The sequence below is a fragment of the Tachypleus tridentatus genome, chromosome 8, assembly GCF_004210375.1.
Source record: "Tachypleus tridentatus isolate NWPU-2018 chromosome 8, ASM421037v1, whole genome shotgun sequence".
Classification (NCBI taxonomy): domain Eukaryota; kingdom Metazoa; phylum Arthropoda; class Merostomata; order Xiphosura; family Limulidae; genus Tachypleus; species Tachypleus tridentatus.
In genome coordinates this window covers 147,278,447-147,296,508 of record NC_134832.1, presented here as the reverse complement: position 1 = coordinate 147,296,508, position 18,062 = coordinate 147,278,447, and the positions used below count along the sequence as shown (strand labels likewise).

The 18,062-nt window shown below is 33.6% G+C and overlaps 1 protein-coding gene across 2 annotated transcripts in view; it reads left to right on the top strand.

The window, feature by feature from the left end:
- Positions 1 to 18,062, top strand: part of Brr2 (U5 small nuclear ribonucleoprotein l(3)72Ab) — an 84,797-nt gene that overhangs the window by 19,514 nt on the left and 47,221 nt on the right. For both annotated transcript variants that reach the window (XM_076452060.1, XM_076452059.1), the window contains exons 12-15: positions 5,585 to 5,722; positions 6,765 to 6,920; positions 8,119 to 8,289; positions 9,400 to 9,458. In XM_076452060.1, the coding sequence (XP_076308175.1) occupies positions 5,585 to 5,722; positions 6,765 to 6,920; positions 8,119 to 8,289; positions 9,400 to 9,458 (524 nt within the window). The remainder of the gene's footprint in view (positions 1 to 5,584; positions 5,723 to 6,764; positions 6,921 to 8,118; positions 8,290 to 9,399; positions 9,459 to 18,062) is intronic.

The following is an 18,062-nucleotide window of genomic DNA, read 5'->3' as shown; positions in this document are numbered from 1 at the left end:
GTGTTTGTTTGTTAATTATGCAGTAATTCCCCAACTGATTATCTGTAAATTGATAATTGAATGTTGAAAACAAGTTTTAATATCACTTGTGAGGGTAACAATATTTTCCTTTAAAACATATCACAATTGCAATTAGAAATAATTAAAGAGCTAGGTAACCAGTTTGAATTAAATATGCATAAAATAATATTCAAATAATATTTGAGTTATCAAAATATTTCTGAGACGTAGCATACTCAGTTGGCAGTAAAATCAGCCAATCTTATTAGGTGATAGTTGTATTTTATTTGAACATAGTAAAGAAACTTATGTCTACAAACATTTTATCTGGTTACAACCTTAGTATATCTATTAAAAAAAAAAAAACAATTGCCTACTTTAAGCCAAACATCATCAAAATACCTTCTTTTACCTTATAACTTCCAGTTCCATTTTTAAATTCATTTCTGCATATGTACTGCATTACATTTAAAAAAAAAAAAGTTAAAACTGTTATGTGATTCATGGGATATGATAAATCTAGACCTTAAGTGTTTGGTTGTAGCCACAACATAGCTGGCATTGTAGATGATATGTAGACACCAATGTTGGTCTACAAGTCCTTTTAACCTGTAAGATTTAAGGTCTCACTCTTGTCTTCACTGGGAAAGAGAAATATATTTTACAAACCATGATGGGTGCTACACCCACCTTTTATATTTTGCCTTGAGATCTCTGGTATACATGTAATTGACAGAAGTATGTATGGTCGTCAGAAAGAGCTCACTTTATATTGTGCCAATACTTAATTTTAAATTTGGATGCAGTTTCTGGATCAAATTAGGTGTAACTGCTGTTAGTATTGTTCTATTCTTGACCACTTTGGAGTTTGTTTTTTTACCAAAATATGTAATACTTAGATGAATAAATAGCATTTAGATGTTTTTTTTGTTAATTATGTATTATTTGTGTTTTGAAAAGTTTAATGATTTTTATAGGTTAACATGCTTCCTGGAATGTAAAAGTGACAAAATAGATGGTGTCATTTGCATGTGCTGAACTTTAGTGAAATGAAAATAATAGTTGTCATATAATTGTTATAATAAATCCCTAAGGATATCAGTTGATATACTGTCACAAATAATAAAAAAAAAACATTGAATTGAAAAGGAAAATTAAGAATAAATTAAGTGTGAAGATAAAAATGTGAAATTATAAAAACAAGTTTTAAAACACCTCTACAAAGGTATGTACATATTACCATTTTAATTTAAACATTTTGTTATACTGAATGTTGGTATTAATGGGTAAAGTTAAAGATATAGTAGAGTGCATGGGAGATAAATTGTAAACGTTTACCTTATACAAATTTCTGATGTTAATTTAGAAGTTTCTAGAGATTATACAAGTTAAATGTGAAAACTAAGATAATAAATAGTATTGTACTTCATAGAAAATTCAACTTGCAGGTGAACTATTCAAAGTTCAGTTACAGATAGTTACATTAACAAATTTTTTAATAGAAATAATAAATAAAGTAAAAAATATTTTTCTGAAATCTGAAACGTTTAGGAGTGTCTAGTGCAATTTTAAACGATTTCATCCACTAGTTTTACTTTTGAAACAAAATATTAAAAGAGTGATGTTACCTTTTAAAATATGTTAGAAATCATCAGCCATAGAGTTAAGATTAAAACAATTTATAGTTGCACCTCTTTCTTAGTATATGTGTATTCTTCTGTGTGAGTAAGCTTACTTGTACCTGGTTATGATAAAATATTCATCAAACATTGTACGTGTATGTTTTTTTTAACTTATAATAAACTTCTTTTGTTACCAATTCAAGCCATATCTTAACTGTATAAGTTTACCATTTCTCAACTTATCTAATATCTTTTCATTAAAGAAAATGTTTTTAGAGTTCTCAGACATGTAACACAAATCTTTTCACAGTTCAGAAACTAAAGAGTAAAATCTACAGTCATATTTAAACTTTCTTTTCAGCTGTGTTTCATTTGTAAATGATCAAACCATTTTATTACAAAGTTAATATTTTCAAGTGTTAATAGATTGTTAGCAAAAATATTCTTTGGAAAGAACAGAAAAATTCTTTTAGATTTAAGTATAAGTTTTTTTTTTGCTTACAGGTAAAATATTCAACTGTATGGAAATTAAAATATGAATTTTGCTTCATAAATGTCAAGAAATAACAAAAATATTTATTCTAAGATATTTTGAATTAAGATTGTTGAAATAATGCTATAATTAGTGTGCAAAAATTGCTGCATTATGTAATTAAATAAAAAATTATTTAGTGCAATACAACCATTAGTATTAAAAATGGAGAAGGTTTTTCAACATTATTAAATGTTGGAGATTGGATAAGTACTTTATTTTTTAATTTTCATTTTTATTTCTTATTTATTATTATAAAAGTAACTAAAGTGTAAAAAATTAAGGATCTTTTCAGGTTAATTAAGATTAAATTAGGTAAAATAAATAATATAGTGAAAATGTTCCACAAGGTATACACATGCAAACAGCTTGTAGCAGCTCATGGATAATGTAATTCCATAGCATAACATAAGCTGTGCATTCCCTTAGTAATGTGTAGCATGTAATGGCATTCATAATAATTAGACATGATTCAGAGGGTAATAAAACAGAAAAATAGTTATAAATAAGTGTATTGTTACAAGGTTAAACACAGCGTAAACGAACAGTATCATGCTACAATTTGAAGTTATTTTAGAAGAAAAGGTAATTTATATTTCTTTTCTGATGGTCAAACTGACTGGTCTCATAAAGAGATAGGATAGAGAAAGTAACAAATGAAATACAAAATATTACTGAAAAGAACTATTTATTATGTATTTAGGAGATTTGGGGGATCACAGAAAGGAAATTTAAGATGAGGAAAAGTATTTTTAGTCAATATGAAAATAACTGCATGTAGTATATTCATGGAGAAATCTTTAGTTTATTAAAAATACTTCATTAAAAATATGCTTTTTTGTATGTGAAAGACTTGTAATATTAACCAACAGACTGCCAAATTTTGTGACGACAAATACACTGTATTGAAAATTAGTAGTGTCAAATCTATAAAAACTAAGTAGGAAGAGGTCATATGGTTGACCAGATTGACCCAGTTCATGATGAGAGAGTTAATGACATTGGAAATTCTACTAAAGACCATCAAATCACAGAGCCTCCCACCATCACCATGTGGTTTTTTTCTTAACAAGTATGATGGAATATTGTGATTATTTGAATAGTTGTAATGATTGAAAAAATAATAACAATAATGATCAGAACCCATTAATTTTGATTTGTTAGTTATTTTTGTAACATTCAATTTAATTCTAATGCCAATAAATTGATTCTTGGAATAATTAGAATCTGTAATAACTGGAGACTCTTATTTCAATTGTTTATTCTGATTATGCAACATTAATCAATGTAATCATTAAAGGTAGTCAATTATAATGATTCAGTTTTCCAGCTAAAGTAATAGTAGCAGATTAACCTTTTTGAGACAGGTCTTCTTATGGTTACAGGTCAAAGGCCATGTCATCATATTTGTTGACTTCCACTCGGAATTTAATTGAATGGCTTTTATGAATTTATTTTTACAAATTTTGTATCAAATTGTTGATTTTAATTCAAATTTTAGTTTTATACATTTGTTAATTTCTGAATTCAAAAGTAAATATTAAAAAAAAATTAATTTTTGTCACATGGTATGTGAAATTTAGCACTGGTTCATATTAAATGTTTGTGATGTCAAAACATAAAGTCTGTAGTTTTTGTACAAATAAGGAACTTAAATTACCGATATGGCCATCTAAAATGTAAAATAATGGCAGCCTGTCTTTTCTGTTTGCCGAGGTATTGTTCAAGCACTGAATCAAACACAATGGCCCTTCTGACCTCTTTATTTTTTGAAAATGCTCCCATTTATACACTTACTATGAATAACCAATCAAATGCTCAGAATCTCTTTAATAGCTTTATCAGCATTTTTATAATGTTGCCACATAATTTTCTTCTTCCAAAACAAAACTTCAAGAAAGTTGGTGGAGTCTTTAAACAAATATGAAATGTTGAGCATACTTGACTCAAATACATATTTGTTATAATTCTGTGGTATTGATATAGTTATGATTATTTGGTTATTTCAAATGTTATTCTTAAAACCTAAAAAACATTTTGTTTCACTTCCTCAAGCAAAATTTAAAAGGCTTAGCAATCTGTGGCAGGCAGCAAATTAGTACAAAGGTTGTCTTAACTAAAAGAAATAAGTGTTTGTACTTATTTAATGTTTTATGTTTTAAAAAAAGTTTTAACTTTTTATAAATAGTAATATATATGGTAGTGTATTATAACTGAAATGTAATGTGACTGTAATTTATAAAATACTTTTACTAGTCCACTAAAACATAATCAAGATAGGTCACCTTCTAAAGGTCAATATTCTTGGATATAGTAAGGCGAGTGCATATGTGCCATGTTATTGTAACTTCTGTGATGTTAGCCAGCAGTGGTTGAATGGTAATTATAATAAAAGTAACTATGTATCTAAGTGTGTTATGTGATTACATTTAAGGTATTTAGAATAAACATATATATACTTGTATAAGTTACAATCATTCTAAAACAAATCATAATCTCTATTTTCTACTTTCATATGGTGGTTATGAGATTAGTTAGATTTATACATAAAGATTTCTATTTCATAATCAAAATAATGGATAAAAATTATGTTTTTCTTTAAAAAAATCCAGTAATTTTTTTGGAGGTTATAAAGATTTTACTTGTGGAATTTTAAATTTTTCTAACACACAAAAGTATTTTTAATCTTAAAGATTACATGTTGTATAGTTAACATTCTGAATGTAAACATTTTATGAGAAAATCTTTCATTAAAAATGATCTTAATTCAAAACCTGATATTTTGTGTATGGAAGCTTTATAATGTTTACCAATAGCCTGCAAAATTTTGTAAACTGATGTTTACATTATCAAAAAAATTGTAGTATGCTTACTCACATGGATACTTTTGTGGGAGCAAGTTGGGTGGAATCCACCCAACTTGTAATAGTAGGGTTAATGCGTTAGTGAGAGAGAGCAGTGTAGTAATAGTAGCAGCTTAGTATGTTTATTAGAGTTGTGTATAGCTTCTATGTTATTGGTCAAACACTGTTGATCATATTAGTGAAATTTGACAGCTGTTGGTTTTATCTTGAGTTTGATATCTTCTGTATATGAATGATGATCTAAACATGTTCTTATAAGATGTTTTGTACTAATTGGCCAAAAATGAGGCCAAGATAGCAGCAGTTAACTAACACGGTTATCTGTGTTTTATAATTTTGTTGCATTATGAGTTATTTTCATCTTACATTTTTAAATATCAGTAGTATTTAGTCAACACATGACTATTGAAGCTGGTGTTACATAATTTCAGTATCTGAAGATTTATAAAGAAACTTGTCATTTAAATAAAAACTTCTTGCTTTTTATTTTTTAAATGGCTAATGTTTAACTTAAATTATATTTCATATTTATAATTTAGATTGAATATTTGTTGGTTTTTATCCAGTCACTAGTCCAAATTGATCGTCTACCAAAATATGCTCAGTCAGCATTTGAAGGTTATAAGAGTTTAAACAGAATTCAAAGCAGACTTTACAAGACAGCAATGGAAAGTGATGAAAATATTATTCTTTGTGCTCCAACTGTAAGTATTCTATACTTAATAGCAACATATAATTTAGTTTGATATAATACTGGCACACCTCACTTTTTATTACTTGTATTTGCAACTTAAATATGTCATGAACCATGGTTTTTAGTAGGAACCACAAGGAATTTTACAAAACCATAACAGAAGATTTGGGTAAAAAGCAACTCAAACAGTAACAACTTAGTTCAAACAACACTTAAAATCTTTATGATTGACTGCTAAGGCTGTACACATAATTAAATGCACACAAAGTAGCACACATGAGGCTTGCAAGGAAAAGATGATCCACTCAAGATGGCCCATTTGTAGTTTGTTTTTGTTTTGTTTTTTTCTCATGCCACCTAAATACTTTAGGGCAGTGCAATGGTCATGGGGTTATTGAAAAGTTTATTTGTTTCTTTTGTTTTATGTAAACCAAAAAAAAACATTGCAATTCTTTTGTCATTATCCCCCTCTGAAGTTAGCTTTTTTACAAACTTATCAGTTTATTCTCAGACTTATCTCCAGCTGCAGCTTAATATTTTACATCTGAAACTATTGTGATCAAACAGTCAGTAGCTATGGTAAATCATTATGAATCGTGTCAGTTATCTACAAGAAGTTAGCTACCATATTAAGTAACCATTTATTCATAGTTGAGCATTAAAAAAATTGTTAAGTTAAAAATGGAGTTTATAAAAAAAAAAGTAAAGAAACGTGGCTGGAGATACTGTAGGCATCATTCATTCAAACTACAAATCCCTGTTTTGACACCACTGAATCTAATTCTAGGTAAAAGCCTGAATAAGGGTGTTCAGTTTGTATAAATATTGTCTACAGTATTTTGTTTCTTTACTTTTTGTTTACAATCCATATCTGCAAGTGTTATATTTCCAATTTTTATTTATCTTGTTAATATTAGATATTAACATGTATTTTATAGAATTAAGTTTAAGTTATAAAAATAGTTTTTTGTTCTCAGAAGAAAAGAGGTGTTTTACATAAATTTAATATAGTTTATTATATATTTGGCTAAACTGTGTGATGTTCTTTGCAGGGTGCAGGTAAAACAAATGTTGCCTTGCTGTGTATGATGAGAGAAATAGGAAAGCATGTTAATGCTGATTCGACCATAAATGTTGACGAATTCAAAATTATCTACATTGCTCCAATGAGATCTTTGGTGCAAGAGATGGTTGGAAATTTTAACAAGGTAATATTTTGTCTGTAGTTTTATCATGAGAAGACTTGAAATATCTTTTACTGTAATGGATCACTTTTTCTCTTCCTTGGGTTGAGCTTGTTGCAATATAACTTATAATGTTTAACTTTTTGTGATAATGTAGAATCAACTCTTATACTTAAACTTTTATATTATAGAATAAGGGTGAAAAATATAATGATAGTATTAGGTTTCACACTTTAGGCTAGACCAACAAAAACAATGATTTTTAAGGTTGAGTACAAATTCATAAAAGAATATTTGTCAGTAGTATTAAAACCTTATTTATGATTTTCTATTTCTTCCATGAACAAGCTCATAATATGATAAACTGTTTCCTTTCATAATAATAACCTTTAAAACTTGCTTTATCTGTAACTGTTTAACTAGTTTAAACAAGCTGTGGTTATTTTGTACAGCAAATATTTTGTTACTATTTTAACATAAGTGGTCTTGATTTTATTCAAATGTGGAATGGCTTAAACCATTAAAAATTAATAGTTATAAAAATATTTAGAAATTGGTAATACCTTCATGCATCTGTTCATGGTTCTTGATGTTATAGAACCACAGTATCCAACATTGACACCACTTATCATGTGGTGAAACAGCTATTTTATCAATTTAGAAATTGGTAATACCATCTAAACTGCATCTGTTCATGGTTCTTCTGGATGTTATTATACCACAGTATCCAACATTGACACCACTTATCACGTGGTGAAACAGCTATTGACCTGTGGCAAATTGGTGCTTGTGCTACTTTTTATTTTTCAACCTAATTAATTCAATCAATAAATAACTGAAACGTTTCTGTATTTTCCTACCCATTTATATCTATAAAAAAACGTTTTTTGCCATTTGGCAAAAATATTAACACTTTCTTCGTAGTTTTTGTGATTATGGAAAACTGTTGGATACATCTGTTCTATTAGATGTATGTGACTAGGCCTCTCATTATTATAGTGCTGCTACTACTTAGTGTAATTTTAAGTTTAATGAAGGTAGGTGACCAATAAAAACATTTTTATTTTGATGAGACTTTGGAACTTGTTTCTCTAAATAGGATAAGGTTCGATTTAATGAAACTAAATGTAATATAAGCTTATAAATTCCATGAAAATGTCTTAAGTATAGCAAATCAGTTCTTTTTGTGTTTAAATAAATTTATTTTTTCTTCATTTTGTAGAGATTAAGTGCATACAACATTGTGGTGTCAGAATTGACCGGAGACCACCAGTTAAACAGGGAGCAGATAAATGCCACCCAGGTGTTAGTATGTACACCAGAAAAGTGGGACATCATAACACGTAAAGGAGGAGAGAGAACATACACACAGCTTGTTCGGCTAATGATCTTTGTAAGTTTCTCTCTTATTTGAGTAAAAGTGTGAAGTGCAATGATCATATTATAATGGAACTCTTGTTTGAATGATACTCAAAACTTGTATTATGCAACAATGTTTATCCTGTGTGAATGTAGGTTTGCAATAGGAGTCATTTTCCTGTTTCATATCATGTAGGTTTGCAATGGGAGTTAAGATTTTCCCGTTTCACCTGTGTTTCCTGTCATGTAGGTTTGCAATAGGAGTCGTGATTTTTCCATTTCACCTATGTTTCTTATCACAGCAAACTTTATTTTTCTCCATTCTCAGGGTGCAGTTATGACATCATGAATACATCCTGCAATCTATATTGGTAATAGTGCTATCTGTTGTATGTCCATGTAAATACTTTGCAGGGTGTGGGGGGAATCTTCACCAAAATTGGTATGGAGGTTCATTAGACCCATGGGGAAATGCACACAAATTTTCAGTTTGCATTTTGTGGATTTTGCGAGTGTTTTTGCAGGTTTTTTACCACTACTTTGGCCCTGTTAATGTTTCTTTACCATATTTGGCATGAAGGTGTGTTGGGTCTCTGAAAAGATACATTCAAATTTATAGTTTTACATTTTGTGTTTTGCTGTTTTTATGGGTTTTTTTTAATTATACATAAAGGAAACAACTTTTCCTGCCCTCAGATTATCTTTAATTAATAACAAATTTACATAACTTCCGTCCAGGGTACAGGTACCTCAGCTAGTACCTGTAGTGCTGACAAAGGTGTTTAATCTGTTGGGTTCTTCATTAGCAGTTTAACTGAATATGTGCATTGATAACAAAACTGGACTGAATTGATATGAATGCTTTGTTTTATACTGTGGATTATATGGCTTGTTTAGAACATAAGAATAAGTTAATAACTTCACATTCCATTTTGATAGTTTTACTCATTTTGAAGTTTCTGCTACATTAACTGAACATTACAGAATTACAATATTTTAGAAGCAAGTGTAATGCAAAATTTGTTGTAATATTTTTTGTTAGTATTCTGAATTTGGAAGGAATTTTTGTTAAAATTATATGCATGTATTTATCAGCATAGTTTTTTTTCAGTTTCATTAAACTAAGTGTTAACATACTTCTCAGGACGAGGTTCATTTGCTGCATGATGAAAGAGGTCCTGTATTAGAAGCATTAGTGGCCAGGTAAGAAGAAAAGTATTTATTTGTGGAGATATAAAATTCTACAAGTTACTTCAGAAATACACACGTATCAATGTGTAGTTTTGATTATAGCTGGGTGATGATTAGTGGTATTTGGTAATTGAACAATTGATGGACTCATTAATTGATTTTGGAAAATGTATTTTGCTACTGATATTAACTTTATCTACTACAGTATTCTAGTAACAGTATATAATTTTTTATTTTTTTATGTTGAATTTTATAACTTCTCTTGAATTGTCAAAAAAAATTCACAAATTTTGTGTCTTTTTCTACACTGTCTTTTGGCTAAGTACTACCATGTGATCCCCACTGTTTATATTTCAAGCATGCAGTAACCACACTTAGAGCTTCTATAAATCAACTAAATGTGTAACTTTCATTATAATGGTAATAATGTTTTTAACATGACAGTTACAGTTGTAAATAAGGATGTAGTCAGGCATTTTATCTGTAGCATTGTTTGAATTGAATAAATATTTAGGTTGTCACTATATTTTGAAATTTCTTAACTTGCTAAAGAGTATTCTTGTGTGATTTGATGACAATTTTAGTTAACATAATATAAGCAAAACTTGTCTACAAATGTTTCAACAAAATAAAACCATAGTCTATCTGTTAAAAGGCAAAGCATCATACTTATAAACAAATAACACAACATCAATGAGGTACCATTATTAACCCTTAATCTCCAGTCATGTGACTTTCTTTGCTTTGTACTGTTTAGGTTTTCCTGTGTTTAGGTAAACCACTTAAACTTGATGAAGTTGTCTTTTCCAAACATTACATTTATTACTGGGTTAAATGTGCAGTAAAGTGTCTTCACATTCAACCTGTGTCTGAACTGTACAAACTTATTTGTTTTACTCATTGAAGTAAGTCTCTGTGGCTTTCAAAGAAATGTAATTTGACACAAAAAGTATTTTCACAAAAGAAAATGCACATTTATAAAAATTACAAAAAAAATTCTTAAACTTGCATGTTTATTTTATTAATGTGTGATAATCTATTTTTTGCTCTCTGTGTGGGTGGAAACATTCTTTGAAAAAATGAACAATTAGGTTGTTTAGTTTATCTGTAAGTCTCTTTCCAGTTGTGCAGGAATGGAAATAACCTTTTTTTTTCATGGATTGCACTGAATAAATGTCAGTGTTACAAAATGCCAATTTAAAAATATTTTTAAGCTATAGTAATATAAGTATTTAGAATTACTATAGGAAAAGTCCCCCACCCCCCTCATTAAGATAGCAGTAAGTCTTCAGATTTACAATGCTAAAATCAGGGATGCGATTCCCCTCAGTGGACACAGCAGATAGCACCATGTGGCTCTATTATAACAAAACACACACACCACAGGAAATTGGCATTACAAATTTGTTGTGAAAATATATGAAAAGCTAAAGGAAATCCTGTCTTAAGGTACAATAATTTAAGTGTAGGTTTTGTTTATCATAAACTGTTGTATGTGGAAATGTACCATAAGCTGAACAAAATCTTAATATGTTTAATAATGTTCTGTGTTTTTTTTTTTTAGAATTTCTCTAAGACTACTGTACTAAAACTAGTTTTCAAACAACAAATTTTTTACATAAAGCTGTCAGGTTTTATCTTCCAAGCTCCTAAAACATCAACAGTAAAATGACTTGTTTTACCTACAGGCTTAAAAAGTGAATTATTACAACATTTCCCTAAATTTGCACCTACTTAAACAACATTAAACAATAAGATTATTAACTTTTCAGAAAAAAAATGTTAGTTTTTCCCTCTGTTACATAAAGTATTAAAAATGCAGTTACATAAGTATAAATTAGAAAATAACACAATGTAAAAAAACTACATTTTCACTATATTAAATATTTATGAGAGTTTGTGGTAGGTGCTACGAGCTTAATGCCTTGTTTTTCCAGTGACAATGGCAGATATCTACATCCAATGTTGCTTTTTAATAATAATAATAGAACAGAGAAAGTAAGATTAGTGGCAGTGGTAATCAAACCGTGAATTAAATCATGAAGCATTCCTGTACTCACCCATTATGTAGATTTTTGCTTAATATCCAACGAGCATTATGCTAGTATTTTGAGTAATTGCTTATTCATGTGACAGTTTAGTCATAACTTAGAGTAATCAGTTTGAAGAATAATGAATTGAAACTTGTTTCAGTTGCTTTGGTATTCTCTAACTTCAGTACACGTAAACATCTTATAAATCTGATCAGAATTTACATATAAATATAGATTATTATAGATATTATCAGAATATGTGTTGTACAGTGTATTTTTAAAAACTGTTAGTAGAGGAAAGTAATGAAATAACTTGTTCCTGCCATTGTTCTTTTGAAATAAACAAGGAAAGAACATGAGTGAGCCATATGAAGTGACTGATGTAGCTCATGTATTTGAGTGACATTAGACTGGCATACATCATAAACCGGTGATTCTGACTGTGTGTGTAGAGGATATACTAAATCATAAAATGAACAGTATTATCACATGTAATAGAAGTAAGAGTTGTAGTGAAACCAGAAATATCACTGTGTTACATCTGTAAACATAGAACATGATAAAACTATGAACGTGAACAGTAATCATAAGTTTTCTATCTTTGTTTCACTTATCCGTTGTAACCATAGTCACAGTATCTGTCATGTTGGTTTAAAGTGAAAAAATTATTAAGTAATTTTTATGCATTGTAAGTAATAGCAAAGTTGAAAGTTGTTTGCTTTTATCTCTTCTGCCAGTATTTTATTATTAGCTCGTTGATGTTCCATTGTGAAGTCTGTAGCTTTGGTAAAGAATGGGGAACCTTGTAGAGAGTCGTGTATTCTCTTCAGTCGCACAAAAACCAAGTTGGAAATGTGTACTGTCTGTTGCATCATTTCACATAGAGTAAAAATCATTATAATTTATTAGTTAGGAAAAGAAAGTTTGTATAAGATGCAGTTATATTAAATAAGTGTGGTGTGTTCTTACAGCAAACTTTATTTGTAAAACAAGAAATTTCATTTAAATTTGGTTTTTATATGATGTCAGAGAACTTGAGTTGTGCACAAGTTTTCTGTTGTCAGTGAAATAATTTTTTGCAAATAAATCAGTGTTGTATGAAATCATAGGATGTCCTACCTTAAAAGATTAAATTGGATGTTTAGAATTATTCTCAGAACATTGTGATCTTTAACCATTTTTATTCTGCCAAAGCCTTTATAATAAAAACCTGTTTATACTACAAGAACTTTTTAAAATTTATTTTCTGCTGATTTACTCAGTTCTGGCAAAGCATTTGCTTGCATATATTTCATTTTTACCCCTCAGTGTGGATTCCTGTATGTGGCGAGGGGACCTCCCAGGGAAGGTTCTGTTCTTTCAGTTTACCTCCTCTGGGATATAGACATCCACCCACATGTTTGCCGTGCGTGGCGACCCGTGAAGAGGAGGAGAGTATCCTGGTGGTTGAGGGGTCCAACCATAACACACCACTTTGGCTTTGAATTCCTGTAGACAGGCAGCCTTTGGGTGGCCCCCCTTGGGTCAGTCGGCTGGTCCACTTGGGCTAGAGTCAACCAAGTACCAGTATTGGAAGTTCTCAACGGGTGTTGTGGATATTGTGTTTGCTGGTGTTTGGGTTTTGTGCTCATGAAATCCTGGCATTGCTGCAATGTCCTTGCATGACATTGTAGTGCGTCCCCTCGTAGGGTTCCATGGTGGGTGGGGTCAGTGAGTACCGAAATTTTCCTTTTTTCCTATGGATCTTCCAACAAAAAATTTAAATAAAATAGTGAAAAAACAGTCAATAGGTAAACGACCATGTCTTGAAGACTCTGAGCAGCAATCTTCAACATCTGTAACACTTGTACCCCATTTTCTTATATTACATTCCATTTCAGAAAAACTTTAGGGCAAATGTCCCCCTTTTTTATTCAGAAGGGACTAGAGGGACTTGCTGGCTCTCCAAAGTCAGTAAAGAAACTTCGATCTGGAAACATTGGTTGAAACATCCACATCCCATCACAGTGACTCCTCTTGAATTCAAAGGCAATTGGGGATGTATTTATTGAGGTTACCCCTCATGCTACCTTGAATTCATCACAAGGAGTTATTGTTGAGAGGGATTTGAAGAACGTCCCTGAGTCGGAGATTCTCGCTGGTCTCTCCACTCAAGGAGTTTCTGCAGTGAGGCGCATCTCCACTTGCAAAGACTGAGTTATACTGCCGACAGATATCCTCGTTTTGACATTTAAATCACCACGTGCACCTGCCACCATCAAGGCAGGTTATCTAATTTGCAGGGTAAGGCCGTACATTCAAACCCTCTTCGATGTTTCCAATGTCAGAGGTTCGGCCACTCAAAGACGCCATGTCGTGGTTCCTTGGCATGTGCTCGTTGTGGTGGCAAGGACCACGATGCCTATGAGTGTCACACGGACCCACATTGAGTCAACTGCAATGGTTCCCACCCTTCCTACTTTCGTTCTTGACCAAAATTGTTGGAGGAAAAAGAGGTACAGCGTTTGAAAACGACCCATAACATTAGTTATCCTGAGGCTCGGAAATTGCTGTCCGCCACTCCATCTCAGACATATGCTGCTGCACTTTGTTCCACAACTACAGTGGGAGAGCAGACAGATCTTTCTGTACCTCCAAGAGAATCGTTTTCAAAACAAATGAAAAGCCTTTTGACCTCCATGGTTAAAAAGGTTGATGAATCGACTTCCACACCCATCTCTGTTCCTCCCATACATTCCAACAAACCTCAAGTTCCACATCCTTTGGTTTCAAATACAGGCATTTCTTCTGATACATCTTTTTCTCCAACCCCATGATGCAAAACAATCATTTGTTCGCGTCTTCAGTCACTGGAATCCCCTTCCAATAACAAAGATCTGCCCAATCGACCCAGGGCAGGATCCATGGAGGTCGATAGACCTCCTCCGAATAACGACAGTAAGGAAAAAAGACGTGGTCGTAAACAGAAGGGTTCTCCAGCTGCTTTGCCCACCCATCATTAAAAATGGCCACCTTGATACAATAGAACTGTCGAGTTTACAAGTTTTTACAAGAAACATTTCTAAAACCTGCTGATACAGTCACCATTCGGCAGTTTTCTCTGTACAGAAATGACAGGCTGTGTGATGGACCGAGTACATGGAGGGGTGGCACTATTGGTTGATCAGCATGTGCCCACCCTGTCTTTGTCACTCAACACACCCTTGGAGGCCATAGCCATCCGTGTTTCCTTGGGTCATACCATCACTGTTCTCTGTACCTGTCCCCTGGAGAGACATATGATCAATCAGACCTTGGTGCTCTCATTGAACAGTTGCCGTCTTCATTTCTAATCCTGGGGGACTTTAATGGACATCATCTCCTCTGGGGAAGTGCTGTTATTGATAGGAGGGGTCGCTCTGTAGAGCGTATGCTCTCTGATCACAAGCTTTCTCTTTTCAACACTGGTTCTTCCACTTATTTTCACATACCTAGTCAGTCCTTTACCGCTATTGATCTCTCGGTTTGCTCCCCTTCATTATTTTCCCATTTTTCATGGAGGGTTGACAATAATCCACTAGGCAGTGATCATTCTCCTATACTTTTGAGAGAGACTGGCCGTGGTTGATGCCACCCTACCCGTGTGTCCCGGTGGAAGCTGTATCAGGCAGACTGGTCCACTTTCACTGCTCTCTCAGAACTTGATCCTGCCATCATGAATCAGCCATCAATAGACGACTGTGTGGCAGCAGTAACTGACTGCATTATACAAGCAACTGCTCAGTGTATTCCTGAAACTTCGACACGTTTTCCACGATATCCTCGTCCGTGGTGGAATCCTGCTTGCCACTTGGCACGGAAGGCTCAAAAACAGTCCTGGGATACTTTCTGTAGATATCCCACACTTTCGAACCGCATCACTTTCCAATGGGCCTGTGCACATGCTAGGTGGGTAAGACGTCAAACCCAGAAGGAATCTTGGATTAAGTTCACAACTAGCATATCTTCTACCACTAGTTCCAACGTCATATGGGATAGGATTCGAAAGGTCAGTGGGCACTACAATTCTGTCCTCCTCTCCATCTTACTCTCTAATGGCCAAGGGGTAGCTGATGTCTGGAGCATCGCCAGTACTCTAGGTGAAAGCTTTTGCTGGGTATTTAGCACTTCTGCTTGTTCCTCCACCTTCTTGACCATCAAGACTTGGGCAGAGCGTTCACCTCTTTCCTTTCGAACTGACTGTCTTTTTTACTATAATTGTCCCTTTACACTGGTGGAACTGAAAATGGCCCTTCATTGGTCTGGCAGTACATCTGTTGGACCAGATGATGTACACTATGACATTCTGTGCCATCTATCTCCTGCTTCTCTTAATATTCTTTTAATTGTTTTTAACTGGATCTGGCAGGAGAATGTGTTTCCTGCTGCCTGGCACCAGGCTATTATCTTACCTATCTCTAAACCTGGGAAAGATCCCAAGATTCCTTCACACTACCATCCAATTGCTTTGACAAGCTGTCTCCGTAAGACCTTAGAGAGGATGGTTAATGCTCGTCTTGTTTGGTTCCTCAAATCAAACAACCTCCTCTCGCCCACCCAGTGTGGGTTCCGACAACAGCATTCCACCACGGACCACCTAATTCGACTCGAAACATCAATCAGAAAAGCCTTTCTCAAACGCCAACATCTTGTTTCAATATTCTTTGACATTGAGAAAGCTTATGACACAACATGGAGGTATGGCATATTGCGAGACCTCCACCTATAATGGGTTACGTGGCCATTTACCCATGTTTATTTAAAAAATATTTAATGGACAGGAGTTTCCAAGTTCGTGTGGGTTCGACACTTTCTCGTTCTTTTGTACAGGAAATTGGGCGGCAAAAGTGCATGTCAAGCGGTTTTAGAGAAGATAAATTAAAGCACTGAACAACTCCATCATAGTTCACTTCAGTCACACACATTGAGGGCAGTTTGTAGTTTGTGCTCAATGCCCTCAATGTACTGAAGTGGACTATGGCGAACGGCTTTAATTTTCTCTCTAAAACTATTTGCATGCACTTTTGCCGCCAACGGGGTATCCACCCTGATCCTGAACTCCGTATCAGTAAAGTTTTGCTGCCAGTGGTCCCTGAGACCAAGTTTTTGGGGCTTATCTTTGATGTAAGCTGACCTTTATACCACACTTAAAGCAGCTATGGGTCAAATGTACAAGAGCACTGAACATCCTCCGTATCCTCTCTGCTGCCAGTTTGGGAGCGGATCGATGTTCTATGTTAAAGATATGTCGTGCTCTTATTCATTCAAAACTCGACTTTGGATCAATGGTCTATGGCTCTGCCAGACCCTTGGCCTTAAAGATGCTGGACCCCATTCATCATCAAGGACTTCAACTCTGCACTGGGGCTTTCTGCATCTCCCCAGTTCAGAGCTTGTACGTGGAATCTTGCGAACCTTCTCTGCACCTTCGCCGTTTGCAACTGTTTTTACTGTATTCTTCTAAACTTCACTCCTTACTAAAGCATCCCACTTGGGGATGTGTTTTCCTTCCTCAGTGGGCCTTACTTTTTCAAAACAGACGATCTGCCATTGCTTCTTTTGGCCTTTGCATCCAGGTGCAATTGGATGAATTGGGTCTGTCTTTGGAAAACATTGCAGAATCCATTGGTCAGCCCTTCCCCCCATGGCTTATTACAGCCCCCAAATGTCATTTGAAAAAGGCAGATACTCCCGATTGGAAGTACCATCTTTTATTTACTGAACATCTTTCGAACAACCTTTCTATTCCAATTTATATGGATGGTTCCAAATCAGGTGACTCTGTGGTCTCTGCCATGGTTTGTTGCAGTTCAGTGGTTGCACGCAGAATCCCCTCTCCAGCTTCTGTGTTCACTGCTGAACTGTATGCCATATCTCTTGCCCTGGATCATATTGAAGCTGAGCAGTACTCCGACTGCACTATTTATACTGACTCCCTTAGTTCTCTGCTGGCCTTGGAATCACTTCACGTTGGTTCACACCCTGTTCTCACTGGTATTCAAAACTGACTGGCCCATTTCTCATTAACATCTACTTCTATCCAGTTTTTCTGGATACCAGGCCACGTTGGTATTTGAGGGAATGCGCTTGCAGACATGGCAGCTAAATCTATCTGCTCTGGCACTATCACCAATGTGCCTATTTCATACATGGACTATGGTCCTGTATTCGAGGCTTGGCTCTGTGCCAGCTGGCAGTTCATTTAGAGTGAGCAACGTGACAACAAGTTTTTTCAAATAAAACCCTATATTGGGCTTTGGCCGTCTAGCTTCCGTAAGGTTCGGAAGGAGGAAGTTGTTCTAACTAGACTACGCATTGGTCAGTTTTTTAACTCATTGTTTTCTTTTATCTGGAACTGATGCACCAGTGTGTAATTTGTGTAACACTCAAATCACTGTAAGCCACATTTTACTTTCCTGCCATCTTTATGACTCACAACGATAGCACTATTTTAAACATGTTCTGTCTCAGGGTTTGTCTGTAACATTGGACAGTGTTATTGGTGATGGTGACACTGTCCACCTTGATAAAGTTTTTAGTTTTTTAAAGGCCATTAATCTTTTTA